This window comes from Bombina bombina, chromosome 7 (genome assembly GCF_027579735.1).
Source record: "Bombina bombina isolate aBomBom1 chromosome 7, aBomBom1.pri, whole genome shotgun sequence".
Classification (NCBI taxonomy): Eukaryota; Metazoa; Chordata; class Amphibia; order Anura; family Bombinatoridae; genus Bombina; species Bombina bombina.
In genome coordinates, this window is record NC_069505.1 from 426,284,934 (window position 1) to 426,297,536 (window position 12,603).

General features: G+C 39.8%; 2 protein-coding genes across 2 annotated transcripts in view; both read right to left on the reverse strand.

Moving 5' to 3' along the window:
* Positions 1-1,076: 1,076 nt before the first annotated feature.
* On the reverse strand, positions 1,077-3,966 carry LOC128666600 (urotensin-2 receptor-like). The gene has a single exon (XM_053721296.1). It carries the CDS (start codon positions 3,257-3,259, stop codon positions 2,309-2,311), a length of 951 nt encoding a protein of 316 aa, XP_053577271.1. The 5' UTR covers positions 3,260-3,966; the 3' UTR covers positions 1,077-2,308.
* A 184-nt stretch (positions 3,967-4,150) lies between these two features.
* Positions 4,151-12,603, reverse strand: part of LOC128666598 (arf-GAP with dual PH domain-containing protein 1-like) — a 50,003-nt gene continuing 41,550 nt past the window's right edge. Inside the window, exons 7-11 of the mRNA XM_053721294.1 lie at positions 10,776-10,859; positions 10,632-10,694; positions 9,203-9,274; positions 8,896-9,127; positions 4,151-4,591 (exon numbers count right to left, since the gene is read on the reverse strand). Of these exons, the coding sequence (XP_053577269.1) occupies positions 4,563-4,591; positions 8,896-9,127; positions 9,203-9,274; positions 10,632-10,694; positions 10,776-10,859 (480 nt within the window). The 3' untranslated portion in view covers positions 4,151-4,562. The remainder of the gene's footprint in view (positions 4,592-8,895; positions 9,128-9,202; positions 9,275-10,631; positions 10,695-10,775; positions 10,860-12,603) is intronic.

A 12,603-nucleotide genomic window follows, 5' to 3' on the forward strand; every position in this document is an offset into this window, starting at 1 on the left:
TGAATTTCCATTTGTATAAAACAATTTAATTAGTTTTAACGTCAGGATAAAAATATTATTGCAAAAACATTGTTTACAAATGTACAAAAAGGAGCAATTATTTATAACATTCCTTAGTTTGTTGTATTACATTTTGTTGTTGGGTTTTCCAGAGCTCTGTGATGCTATTTTTGCTAAAATAATTTCTAACCTACACTTTATTAGCCAAAATACAACTGTCTGTTCTTGGGTAAACCATTTCTTTTGCACCAGCAAAGAGCTGTGGGTGGAGTATTGCCAACTGTATGATGTTTCAGGAGTAATATAATCTAGATACATTTGCAAAGCTATTAAAAAACACATTTTATTGAAAATTTATTTATTGTATAATTCCACTTCATCAAATTGTCCAAAAAATGTTTCTCTGGGAAACAGCTAATATACACAGCTAATACATAGCTAATATACACAGCTAATATACACAGCTACAGCTAATATAAAGCTAATATACACAGCTAATATACATAGCTAATATAAACAGCTAATATACACAGCTAATACATAGCTAATATACACAGCTAATACATAGCTAATACATAGCTAATATACACAGCTAATATACACAGCTACAGCTAATATAAAGCTAATATACACAGCTAATATACATAGCTAATATAAACAGCTAATATACACAGCTAATATACACAGCTAATATGCATAGCTACTATAGTATACACAGCTACTATACACAGCTGATATACACAGCTAATATGCATAGCTAATATACAGCTAATATACACAGCTAATATGCATAGCTAATATACAGCTAATATACACAGCTAATATACAGCTAAAATACACAGCTAATATACACAGCTAATATGCATAGCTAATATACAGCTAATATGCACAGCTAATATATAGCTAATATACAGCTAATATACACAGCTAATATGCATATCTAATACACAGCTAATATACACAGCTAATATACACAGCTGTATATTAGCTGTGTATATTAGCTGTATATTAGCTGTGTATATTAGCTAATATACACAGCTAATATACACAGCTAATATACTGCTAATATACAGCTAATATACAGCTAAAATACAGCTAATATATACACCAGTGTTATACAAGATGGTGCTGCTTTTATTGTCAGAGCTGAAATGTACCTGTTTAAAAGGTAAAGACACAGATTTGTATAGCTATGTTTTTATAGAGTCTTCTTTTTTTCCATGATTCGACTTTCGTTCATGAATTCTAGAGCATTGATTCAAAACCAAAGTCCTCAAGCCCCCCCCCCAACAGGTCAGGTTTTCATGATAGCTGAACCAGTGCACAGGTGAAGCAATCAGCTGATCAGTAACCATGGTAACCAACCTGCTCTCACCAATCAGCTGATTATTTCACCTGTGCACTGGTTCAGCTATAATAAAAACCTAGCCTGTTGGGGGTACTGAGGGCCATGCTCTAGAGCAGTAATATACTAGTTTTATGCTCTACTCTCACAGCTGGAAGGTCAAGTCTAATATCAACTACACACTCCCTTCAGAGCAAGCAGTTTGTCAGACCAATACTCGCTCCATCTAATAATGAAACAAATGTGCTCCCTAATGTATTAGTTCAAAGGTGACAACGCCAGTAGGATCAAAAAATGATTGACATTTAAAGGGATACGAAACCCAAATTTTTTCTTTCATGATTCAGACAGAGCAGCAATTTTAAACAACTTTCTAATTGACTTCTATTGTCAATGTTTCTTTGTTTTCCTGGCATCTTTTGTTAAAAAGCAGGGAGGTAATCTCAGGAGCGTGCACGTTCTGGAGCACTATATGGCAGCAGTTTTGCAAGAATGTTATCCATTTGCAAGGGCACTAGATGGCAGCACTATTTCCTGTCATGTAGTGCACCAGATGCTACCTAGGTAGAATCTCATGGGAGCGAAGGAAATTTGCTAATAGAAGTAAATTGGAAACTTTAAATTGTATTCCCGATCTGAATCACAAAAGAAAATGTTTGGGTTTCATATCCCATAACAAATCATTTACTTCTGCTAGGGATGCCACTTAGATAACATTTTACCAAGGCCAGTTTTTTTAAGTTGAAAATAAAGATTAAATATAGAAATTAAGATGCTATCAGTCAAACTTACATATTGGAATCTAGCTATAAACCAAAGTTATTTTAAAATCTGTCCAAGCAGCTTTAGTTCCTGATTTATGCTGTTAGAATTATTTATGCAAATTTATGCTAATGAGCATTCTACTATTTTTTTCCAGAAAATGTGTCAACGTAACATCTGCTCAAACAATGGCTCCTCGTACTAAGCCAGATTGGTTCCTCGCACCCGGCTGGCTATATATTCCCTGTAGTTCTGTGTCAGCAGGGTGTACAGGAGAGGATTGACACAGCTGTTTCCGTAGGTTAAGCAGGTGACACCAAGGTTCAGGTAAATCTGTCTTGTAGGCTCCAGCCCTAAGGGTTCTTGTTGGTAGAACTTAGCAAGTTGCCATGCCCAGAAAGGCACAAAACAAGCCCAGTAAACCAGGATGATGGTGAATATTCTACACCCAATGCACTGCTTTAGTTTCCGGCTGGATTGAGGAAATTGCTGGCCAGATGTCCAGTATGTCCTGGTCAGACTGGCATAAAGATACAAGATAACAAGTCCAGGTCCCAGGATGCTGGTGCAGAACAGGACTGTTAGGTATAGTCTGAAGGCATCTGGAGTCCAGGTTGGAAAACAGATTTTTTTGTTGTATCCATAATGGCTTTCCTGCAAGCGTATCATACAAATCATGGGCATTGTGAGGAGCAAAGACATTATCCAGATACCTAGGTTAGTTATCTTGTGATATCCTTGTGCCAGTCGAGCTTTTAAAGGAAACACGACAGCCTGATACCTCTCCATGCTCATCACAGTCAGTGTGAAGATGCTAGCATGCATGGTGAAAAGATCCATGCTCAAAAGGACTCTGCAGCCAACATCACCAAAATACCAGTCTTGAGACAAATAGGTACTTACTACAAAGGGGATAGTGGAAAGGTACAAAAGATCTGCCAGGGCAAGATTGATTATATGGACACTCATGGAACCGGATGGCTTGTGGGACTGCATATTGATGGCCAACACATAGAGATTACCTGCAATACCCAACAGGAACATAGAGGCGAGGACTGCACTTAGGGAGGATGTAACCAAGATTTCTTCTTCATCACAAATCAAAGCTTCTGATGTATCAGCAGAAATGTTAACTCCATCATGCGCAAACATTGTTCTTTTTGTATGCGCTTACACAACTCAGTTGGAACAACAAAATAGAATTGTAACACAAATTGCTAAAGTTGAGTTGATGTTGTTGATAACCAAAGACTTAATGAGGTAGTCCAAAAACTAGGATAACAAAAATCTTCTGGCTTAGCAGGTTTACACAAAACATTTTATAAACCTTGTTGAAATATTTTGTAGCCATCCATTAGGATCCATTATACAGAATATGCTCACTACAGAATTGATTACTTTAATTATGTTGTGCCCAAATTTCCATCTATTCACAATCTTTATCAAATGTAAAGGGTACAAATGAACCCCATAAAAAGAAGCTCGGTCTGTAGGAGAATAATCATACTGATGATCTAGAAATAAAAGTTCCTCTTGGAACAATCCGGAGGGTTTCCTTGAATTTTTATCCATTTACCATCTTTATAAAATGTAAACTGTGTACATAAACCCTAGCTTGATGTATAGGTGAAGAATCCTACTGATCTCAAGATTCCACTAGTGTAATACACGGCAAAGCTCAGAGGAGTGTCCGGTCAATAATCCACCAGTTATAGAATCTTCTGCTTGACACAGAGAATGAAGCATTTGTTGGTTGATTCTTCTAATTGAGAACGTACAAATCTCTTATGTGCACTTTTTCCTTTTCAAACACAGATACTGTACATCAAGTATAGCTAATCCAGACTTTTCTTAACGGGGGGGGGGGGGGGGGGGGGGTTGAGAATCCAATGACGATATTCTCATTGCTGTGTCAGACATTCCTCTAATGTTCTTGTTATTTAACCCTGAGTTGCCAATGAACCAGCTTCTCTCTTTAGTTAAACTTATACATGAAGTTTTATGGTAAGTGGAATATTGTAGGACTAAATAACAGCTTATCCAGACGATTAATAATGTTTTATTCTGGCCCTATAAGGGATTACAATAACCAACTAACTCCATCACTGTCTAACAAGACAATGGACTAAACAGTTTTAATATTTATTTCAAGAAAAATGTTCTACTCTTAAAATAATACAAATAAATACAGCATTTTATTTATAAAAAGATGACTTGTTTACCATAACACTGCTATACAAATCCATTACAATGCTGAAGGGACATGTTTTCTTGTGTCACCAAGATGAGAGTTTAATACACATTAGGGATCTGGGAAGTCCATTCTTTCCTGGAATGTCATTAATCTTTACGCTGAGACTTTGGAATATAAATGAAAATTTGAAGCCATACGATAAACACTCCTGAGGTACTTTTAAACATTCAGGCATCACATGTCAGATTCAGGGTAGGTGAGTTAGAATTTGTATTTAAATTTAGCTTCAACTGAGAAAGAGAGAGAAAGTTAACATTAATAACTCAACGTCTTGGCTAACAAATATGGCGGCAAAGCAAACTAAGAGAATACAAGAAATGAGCAATAAAGAAGAGATAAAAGGTACCATAGAGAAAAGAGAAATGGGTTATATAATTGTGAGGAAGCTGTAGTGATAAGAGAGAGGTAATATGAAGACCAGGAAGACATTAAGAGACAGGTGTGGGCACCCTTTGAGCATACTGTACCTCTGAATATACCCTAGTTCTAGTACAGAACTAAGAGGATGTGTTAGAAAGACCCAGTGAGTGTGGTCACTATAGGTGAGGGCGGGGCTATGGGTGGTCAGCGGTGGGTAGGGTCAGTATGTAGGGGGGTGAGTGTAACAATGGTGCGGGTAGGATGTTTCAGAGTAATAAACCCAGGAGGGCACTGAAACTGTGTGTCTCTATCTCAATCAAAAATAAACCCAAACTCACAAGAGCAGGGGTCAAAGTATCACTTTAATTTACTAGTCAGAAGAAAACAGTTACTGCTCTACTCTGTTAAAAGGACATTGTACACTAGACTTTTACAGCCCATTTATACAGCCCATCTGGGAGTGTTTTTGTAACAATGTATATTTTTGCTTATTTTTAAATAACATTGTGCTGATTTTCAGACTCCTAACCGAGCCCCAAAGTTTTAGATGTATACTGATGTCTACAGATTCCTGGGGGGGTGGTCTGCTCTTTTTGTTTAAGCAGCCCCTTTCAGCGGGTGTCCCAGGCTAAGCTCACCAACATTGCTAAACTGGGAGCTTCAAAGTAACGGCTAGATTACGAGTCTTGCGTTATGAGTAAAAAAGCAGTGTTAAGCCTCATAACGCTGCTTTTTTACTACCACTACTATTACGAGTCTTGCAGATTTAGGGGCACCGCACACTTTTTTGGCCTTACCGCAAATCAACTTACGTAAATTGCGTAGTCTTTTTTCAATGGGACTTCCATAGCGCCGGTATTACAAGCTTGTCCTGGGAGGCCAAAAAGTGAACGGTACATCCTATCCCGTCAAGATTCGTAACACATTCTAAAGTCAGTAGTTATGAGTTTTACACTACAAAGCTGTAGCATAAAACTCATAACTAAAGTGCTAAAAATTACACTAACACCTATAAACTACCTATTAACTCCTAAACCGAGGCCCTCCCGCATCACAAACAGTAAAATAAAATTATTAACTCCTAATCTGCCGCTCCCGACATCGCCGCCACTATAATAAACATATTAACCCCTAAACCGCCGCACTCCCGCCTCGCAAACACTAGTTAAATATTATTAACCCCTAATCTGCCACCCCTAACATCGCCGCCACCTACCTACATTTATTAACCCCTAATCTGCCGCCCCCAACGTCGCCGCCACTATACTAAATTTATTAACTCCTAAATCTAAGTCTAACCCTAACCCCCCCCAACTTAAATATAATTAAAATATAAATAAAAAATTACTATCATTACCTAAATAATTCCTATTTAAAACAAAATACCTGTAAAAAATATAACTAATAGTTACATTGTAGCTAGCTTAGGGTTTATTTTTGTTTTACAGGCAAGTTTGTATTTATTTTAACTAGGTAGAATATTTATTAACTATTTTTAATAACTACCTAGCTAAAATAAATACAAATTGACCTGTAAAATAAAACCTAACCTGTCTTACACTAACACCTAACCTAACCCTACAATTAAATACATTCCCTTAAATTAATACAATTAACTAAATTCAATAAAATTAGCTAAATTAAAAAAAAACACTAAATTACAGAAAATAAAAAACAAATGACAAGATCTTTAAACTAATTACACCTAATCTAATAGCCCTATCAAAATAAAAAAGCCCACCCAAAATAAAAAAAAAACCCTAGCCTAAACTAAACTACCAATAGCCTTTAAAGGGGCCTTTTGCGGGGCATTGCCCCAAAGAAATCAGCTCTTTTACCTGTAAAAAAAATACAAGCAACACACCCCAACAGTAAAAGCCACCACCCACACAACCAACCCCCCAAATAAAACCCTAACTAAAAAAAACCTAAGCTCGCCATTCCCCTGAAAAAGGAATTTGGATGGGCATTGCCCTTAAAAGGGCATTTAGCTCTATTGCAGCCCAAATCCCTAATCTAAAAATAAAACCCACCCAATACACCCTTAAAAAATCCTAACACTAACCCCCGAAGATCCACTTACAGTTTTAAAGAGCCGACATTCATCTTCAAAGGAGCCGGGAGAAGTCTTCATCCAAGCGGCAAGATGTCCTCAACGAAGCCGGCAGAAGTGGTCACCCAGACGGCATCTTCTATCTTCATCCTTCCGACACGGAGCGGCTCCATCTTCAAGACATCCGGCGCGGAGCATCCTCTTCAATCGACGGCTTCTTCTGCAATGAAGGTTCCTTTAAATGACGTCATACAAGATGGCGTCCCTTAGATTCCGATTGGCTGAAAGAATTCTATCAGCCAATCGGAATTAAGGTTGAAAAAATCCTATTGGCTGATGCAATCAGACAATAGGATTGAGCTTGGATTCTGTTGGCTGATTGGAACAGCCAATAGAATGTGAGCTCAATCCTATTGGTTGATGTCATTTAAAGGAACCTTCATTGTAGAAGAAGCCCTCGATTGAAGAGGATGCTCCACGCCGGATGTCTTGAAGATGGAGCCGCTTCGCGTCGGAAGGATGAAGATAGAAGATGCCATCTGGGTGAAGACTTCTGCCCGTCTGGAGGACCACTTCTGCCGGCTTCGTTGAGGACATCTTGCCGCTTAGATGAAGACTTCTCCCGGCTTCGTTGAGGATGGATGTCGGCTCTTCAAAACTGTAAGTGGATCTTTGGAGGTTAGTGTTAGGATTTTTTTAAGGGTGTATTGGGTGGGTTTTATTTTTAGATTAGGGGTTTGGGCTGCAATAGAGCTAAATGCCCTTTTAAAGGCAATGCCCATCCAAATGCCCTTTTCAGGGCAATGGGGAGCTTAGGTTTTTTTAGTTAAGGTTTTATTTGGGGGGTTGGCTGTGTGGGTGGTGGGTTTTACTGTTGGGGTGGTTGTTTGTATTTTTTTTTACAGGTAAAATAGCTGATTTATTTGGGGCAATGTCCCACAAAAGGCCCTTTTAAAGGCTATTGGTAGTTTAGGCTGTTAGTGTAAGACAGGTTAGGTTTTATTTTACATGTCAATTTGTATTTATTTTAGCTAGGTAGTTATTAAATAGTTAATAACTATTTAGTAACTATTCTACCTAGTTAAAATAAATACAAACTTACCTGTAAAATAAAAATAAAACCTAAGCTAGATACAATGTAACTATTAGTTATATTGTAGCTATCATAGGGTTTATTTTACAGGTAAGTATTTAGCTTCAAATAGGAATTATTTAGTTATTAATAGTAGATTTGATTAAGATTTCTTTTAATTATATTTAAGTTAGGGGGTGTTAGGGTTAGACATAGATTTAGGGCTTAATAAATATAGTATAGTGGAGGCGACATTGGGGGCGGCAGATTAGGGGTTAAAAATATTTAACTAGTGATTGCGATGCGTGAGTGTGGCGGTTTAGGGGTTAATATGTTTATTATAGTGGCGGTGACGTTGGGGGCGGCAGATTATGGTTTAATAAGTATAATGTAGGTGTTGGCGATGTCAGGGGCGGCAGATTAGGGGTTAATAAGTGTAAGATTAGGGGTGTTTAGACTCGGGGTTCATGTTAGGGTTTTAGGTGTAAACATAAAATGTGTTTCCCCATAGGAATCAATGGGGCTGCGTTACTGAGCTTTACGCTGCTTTTTTGCAGGTGTTAGAATTTTTCTCAGCCGGCTCTCGCATTGATGTCTATGGGGAAATCGTGCACGAGCACGTACAACCAGCTCACCGCTGACTTAAGCAGCATTGGTATTGGAGTGCGGTACGGAGCACAAATTTGCTCTACGCTCACTTCTTGTCTTTTAACGCCGGGTTTCTGAAAACCTGTAATACCAGCGCTGTAGGTAAGTGAGCGTTGACAATAACGTGCAAGTTAGTACCGCACCCCTCATAACGCAAAACTCGTAATCTAGCAATAAGTTTTTAAAAGGTTATTATTATTATTTTTTACTTAGTTTAGAACTAGTGGAAATTTCAAGCCCTGCCAAAGAGATTCTCCTGTTTCTAATGAGGTGTAAACACTACAATTTCTTAGCTTGTTATTCACCAGATTTACAGTACTAAAAGGGGCACATTAAGAAATTGACAAGCTTGAAGACAAAAAAAATGTGGGGACTTAGAGAAGATAGGTTAAGGGTCTGACCTGCATACTCTCGGAGTAACATGGGCTGGCTGATCACCCCTGTAAATGCCTTCAGCCAGCTTTCCCGTTCAGTCTCGCTCTCACAGGTGAATAGATAGGTGCGCTCAGGTGTGCTGATCCTAATGCCATATATCCATGTACAGTTGCCTTGGCCAAGAGGTACAATTTCAGGCTTCACACCGTACCCCTGCTCACTGTTCCCCAAAAACACCTCTCCCTTGGCAAAAGCATCCTGAAGACAGAGAGAGATGATAAAACCTCAAAATATTTTCCTTTCCTAAAGCTCAAAGCCTGGAGAAGAACTTACCAAAGGGTCCTTGAAGTACATCAGTCGGCGATGATCAAGGGTAAACCATCGTTTCTTGAAGCCATCGGTTGGCTGAGGATAAGAGATGGTATTTATAGAGTGTGGTTGCTCACTTTTTGGTATTACAGATCTCCACCAAAAGGCAAAGTTACCAGGGAAATTAAAGATAAAAATTAAACCCCATCCATGCTCAGAATGGTACATTCCCAAAAACCTAGCCGGTTGATTATTTCTCAGTTTGTCTAAACAATATTTTTCAGCCTAAGGCTCTGTTGCCACAATTTGCATCCAATGAATTTCACATGATGACCAAAACTGAATACAGGACCTTTTCAGTACTTTCATTTTAGGAATATTTTTCATCTAAGGGCAACAAGTACAGATTGTGATAAAGCAGAAAACCCTGTGTGTTTGGGCCTGTACAAAAGCACTTAAAACAAAATTATGGCATATCCAACTAAAACATTTATGGTTTTGATTATATCATAAATTTCACTCCAAGTTACTAGTCACAGCAAGTACCGTAGTGCTCAGCTGCCATATGGGAGAAAACACAGGCTTGAGTCTCTTCAGCGTTCTCCCCATATCTACCTCTTCCACGAAGAGGCAAGGTGCCGGATAACCACACCGCCATCTGATGCCAACACCAGAGACACGCGCTCAGCAACTTCAATGGAGACTCATCATAGACGAAACGCTTAAAGTATCAAAAGTTTATTGGTTACAAAGTAAAACCAGGGAAAAAGTAAAAATAAACACATCCTTAGGGTAGGTAATGCAAGCTCAAGTGCGTTCCCTCAGGATGTTTTTATGTCAACGAATCTTCATTAAAGTTGCTCAGTGCGAATTTCTGGTGTTGGTCCTGCAGATCCTATTAGGCTTAGCCATATGTCTATTTAACACCTGACTGTCTGCAGCCCCTGTTATTAATCCATATTGGACCTCAGATCACAACAGTGACCCTTAAACCCCTGTCTGCTATATACCCACATTAGACCTCAGAGCAGACCCAGTTGATTGAGTGGCCAGTTATTTACATGTATTTTATAGGACAGCTGCATAAAATGGTCTGTACCATTAAACACTGGGTACCCAACAACCCTATCAAAGGTTGAGAATGAATCTCTAACCTAGGCTTTGAGACTCCTCAAATTTGACTTTTCAAATGTCTTTAAAGACAGGAGTTAAAAAAGGGGGACTAAAATACATATACTGTATAGGGCCATAATTTAGGCTTTAAACATAATCATGGTCATCAGGATAGTTTAGAATCATTATGTGCCAAAGAGTAACGTGTTCATGTGACCAAGGTGACCAGTGCAGAAGAGATACAGCTCATGCTCTTCTCAGGAAGCCCTTCCCAGAATTAACACATATTCATTAGTTCCCTCAGGAAACTGGAGCTTCATATTCTGTTGCTGTATCTTACCCTAGGTCCAGTCTTCTCCATGTAACCTTCCTTGAGGAAATTTCGGGTCAAGTGACTAAGTATCTAGAAAGACAACGACTGTTAGACAGGTGGTTCTGATTGGTTCTGGTCTTTCTGACCATCTATCCCTCCTCTCCTAGTTACCTGTTTGTTTGTTGCTGTAGGAAACGCAACTAGTAGGTAATGAAACTGAGCCGCCCGGATGGCATTAAACCAACTAACAATTTCCTGTGGTAGAAAGGATGTGAGGGTAAACTAGATGTTATGTACCTTATTGATACCCACCCCAGCTCTCTTAAACTGCCCAGCTCTCTTACTGCTAGACCCTGCCAACCCAGGTCTGTTACATTGCTCCCCCCCCCCCCACACCCAGCTCTGTTACTTCTAGACCTCACCCAACTCTCTTACTCTCTACCTCAAACACCCAGCACTCCTAACCAACACATCTAGCTTTCTTACTCTTTACCCAACACATCCAGCTCTCTTACCCTCTACCCAACACATATAGCTCTCTTACCCTTTACCCAACAAATCCAGCTCTCTTACTCTCTACCCAACACATCCAGCTCTATTATTCTCTACCCAACACATCCAGCTCTCTTACTCTCTACCTCAAACACCCAGCACTCCTACTCTCTAACCAACACATCTAGCTCTCTTAATCTTTACCCAACACATCCAGCTCTCTTACTCTCTACCCAACACATCCAGCACTCTTACTCTCTACCTAATACACCCGGCTCTCTTACTCTCTACCCAACACATCCAGCTCTCTAACTCTCTACCCAACACACCCAGCTCTCTTACTCTCTACCCAACACATCCAGCTCTCCTACTCTCTAACCAACACATCCAGCTCTCTTACTCTCTACCTCATACACCTGACTCTTTAACTCTCTACCCAACACATCCAGCTCTCTAACTCTCTACCCAACACACCCAGCTCTCTTACTCTCTACCTCACACACCTAGCTCTCTTACTCTGTACCCAACACACCCAGTTCTCTTACTCTCTTCCACACACATCCAGCTCTCTTACTTTCTGCCTAACACATCCAGCTCTCTTACTTTCTACCCAACGCACCCAGCTCTCCTACTCTCTACTCGACACACCAAGCTCTTTTACTCTCTACCTCACACACCCAGCTTGCTTACTCTCTACCAACACACCCAACTCTCTACCCTAACAAACACAGCTCTCTTACTCTCTACCTCACACACCCAGTTCTCCTACTCTCTACTCGACACACCAAGCTCTTTTACTCTCTACCTCACACACCCAGCTTGCTTACTCTCTACCAACACACCCAACTCTCTACCCTAACAAACCCAGCTCTCTTACTCTCTACCTCACACACCCAGCTCTCTTACTCTCTACCTCACACACCTAGCTCTCTTACTCTGTACCCAACACACCCAGTTCTCTTACTCTCTTCCACACACATCCAGCTCTCTTACTTTCTACCTAACACATCCAGCTCTCTTACTTTCTACCCAACGCACTCAGCTCTCCTACTCTCTACTCGACACACCAAGCTCTTTTACTCTCTACCTCACACACCCAGCTTGCTTACTCTCTACCAACACACCCAACTCTCTACCCTAACAAACACAGCTCTCTTACTCTCTACCTCACACATCCAGCTCTCTTACTCTCTACCTCACACACCTAGCTCTCTTACTGTCTACCTCACACATCCAGCTCTCTTACTCTCTAACCAACACATCCAGCTCTCTTAATCTCCAACCAACACAACCAGCTCTCTTACTGTCTACCTCACACATCTAGCTCTCTTAAACTCTACCCAACACATTTCATCTCTCTTACTCTCTACCCAATACATCCAGCTCTTACTCTCTAGCCAACACATCCAGCTCTCTTACTCTCTACCCAAAACATCCAGCTCTCTTACTCTCTACTCAACACACCCAGCTCTCTTACTCTCTACCCAAAACATCCAGCTCTCTTACT

Coding starts and splice junctions, on each gene's coding strand:
- LOC128666600 (XM_053721296.1), bottom strand. CDS start 3,259: ATGTTTGCGCATGATGGAGTTAACATTTCTGCTGATACATCAGAAGCT.